The sequence below is a fragment of the Lycium barbarum genome, chromosome 11 (genome assembly GCF_019175385.1).
Source record: "Lycium barbarum isolate Lr01 chromosome 11, ASM1917538v2, whole genome shotgun sequence".
Taxonomy (NCBI): domain Eukaryota; kingdom Viridiplantae; phylum Streptophyta; class Magnoliopsida; order Solanales; family Solanaceae; genus Lycium; species Lycium barbarum.
Genome location: NC_083347.1, coordinates 8240210 through 8242384, shown reverse-complemented (window position 1 = coordinate 8242384; position 2175 = coordinate 8240210). Strand labels below are relative to the sequence as shown.

General features: G+C 36.8%; 1 protein-coding gene across 1 annotated transcript; it reads left to right on the top strand.

The window, feature by feature from the left end:
• The first annotated feature begins 1215 nt into the window (after positions 1–1215).
• Positions 1216–1763, top strand: LOC132619390 (glycine-rich cell wall structural protein 2-like). The gene is made up of 2 exons (XM_060334311.1): positions 1216–1511; positions 1601–1763. Exons 1-2 carry the CDS (start codon positions 1216–1218, stop codon positions 1761–1763), a joined length of 459 nt encoding a protein of 152 aa, XP_060190294.1.
• Positions 1764–2175: the final 412 nt, after the last annotated feature.

The window sequence follows — 2175 nt, the reverse complement described above, 5'->3', positions numbered from 1 at the left end:
AGAGCATCTATATCTGGTCAAACTTATGATACTGGTGGAATAGGAGGGAATTATAATGGAAATGACGCGAGTGGCGGTGGTGCTGCCCTCGGGGCTGGCGCTACTGCCATGTCAGCAGCTCTGACGAGCATAGCTATTTATGGTGGTGATGGTGGTGGTGATGGTGGAGGTGGTGGTGATGGTGGTGGTGGAAGTTGACTCGGTCAAATTGTAGCTACTAAATTACGAACTGTTAGGATAATGTTACGCCACATGTGGCTAGTCTTTTTCCTTTCTTATTTGTTGGTATTGTTTTCATTTTAAGTTTGTTATTTTGGTGAAATGTTGAAGTTTGAGAATTCCGAGAAATTTAGACTTTTACTTTTCTTTTTCTTTTTAAGTTTATAACTGGTTTAGTGTAGATAAGATAAGAGTTCAAGTGAGTAGTTGACACGATAGGTACGTATGCAAGATATGTAATTTGTACAATAAATTGAGAAAATTATGTAGTATATATATAAGCATTTCTATGAGTTCAACTAATACTCCATTAATTACCGGCGATGTAAAGAAATTTTATACAATCAAATCACTTTTACTTGTTGTGATAATCAACAATCTATTTATTTCTAAGATTATACAACTCTCACTTTTCTTATGATTACCTGTAAATATTTTTTGGTAACCATGATAGTGAAAAAGATGTATATAAGTTAAGCTCTTTAGTATTACAATATCCAAGAAGCAAATGCCAGCTTTGGCAGAAAATTGATGACTAGTTGCTGATCATAAATTGTGGCTGAATTTAGGTAATGAGTTACAGTACGTATGCCAATATATTTAAGTATTGTTTTTTTGACCAAGTCCTCTTCCAGTCTTCCTTCTCTTATTACTACTAGTTCTTGTTTCGGTATACAGGATAAAACTTTCCAGCTCAGGTATTATATTTTCTACTGAAACCAAGCTTTCAGCTCCCAACAACTGCTAATTTTATACAAAGCACAAAAATATAAACAAACTCCGCGGTGATTGACTAGCTCACCAAATACAAATAAACAATCTCCCCATTATTTGCACAGTTATTACTTACTTATTAGTATTAAACAACTTGATAACTTCGTATCACTGGATATAATTGAAGGCCTCCAATATTTTAATCCAACGTAGTGCTACTTAACAATGTTGACTCGTGCTATATTATCCTTCTTCACACATGAACAATTAATAACACAACATATGGCATCCCTTTTCTCTTGTTTCTGTGGCAGAGGTTTTGAAGGGGATCGGAGTTTAAGGCGAGACTGGAGCTTTCCCCATTCTCCTCCGTTGGACCCTGATTTATCTGACGTTGAAGAAGATGATGAATATTATATATACCCCCAAAAAAGTGCAACAAAAATAGGTTCTATGGTTGCTCTTGGAGGATCCACTACTTCAGCGGCCACAGTCTATACAAATGATGATGATGGTGGTGGTAGTGGATACAGTAGTGATCATTATGGCAATGGATGGAACGACGGTGAGAAAACTCCGTTAAATATGGTAGTGATAACGGGGGTAGTAACTATGGGAGTGGTGAGAATAACTCCGTTAATAATGAGAGTGTAAACGGGGGTAATAGTACGTTAACGGGTGTGTATAGTGATGGTGGCTACAAATATGCTGATGGTGAATATGGTGGCGGTGATGCTAGTGATAACGGAGGAGAAGAAGGTGGCGGAGACGGTAACTATAGCGGTGATGGTGGCAGTAACTACGGCAGTGGTGGATACGAGAGTGCATGAGAAGCAATATCACGTGTGCATGCGATTGATTAAAGTTCTTTCTTCCAGTGTCCAAGCTATATAAATATGTGCAATATTTTGTTATTGTTAATCTCTCCTTCTTCTTCTTTTTTGACAAGTATCGTCTAGTTTTTACAATCTCTACGGGAATCAGGATAGCCATTCTTGTAGGATCTTTTTTCTTCTTCTTTGTTTATTGTCAATTTTGTGGTTGAACACGTTGAATTTATGAATACATGTCATTATAGTAGTGTAAGTTATTAAATCAATCCCGGCCCCTCTTGACTCTTGTATCTTTTATTTTCAAGAAATATACAAGGTAGAGGTCGCTAAACTCTAGAGTTTATCACCGTAGAGGTGAAAGCAGGTGGACGGAATTTTATTAAAACGAGTTACTAAATCAATTAAGACT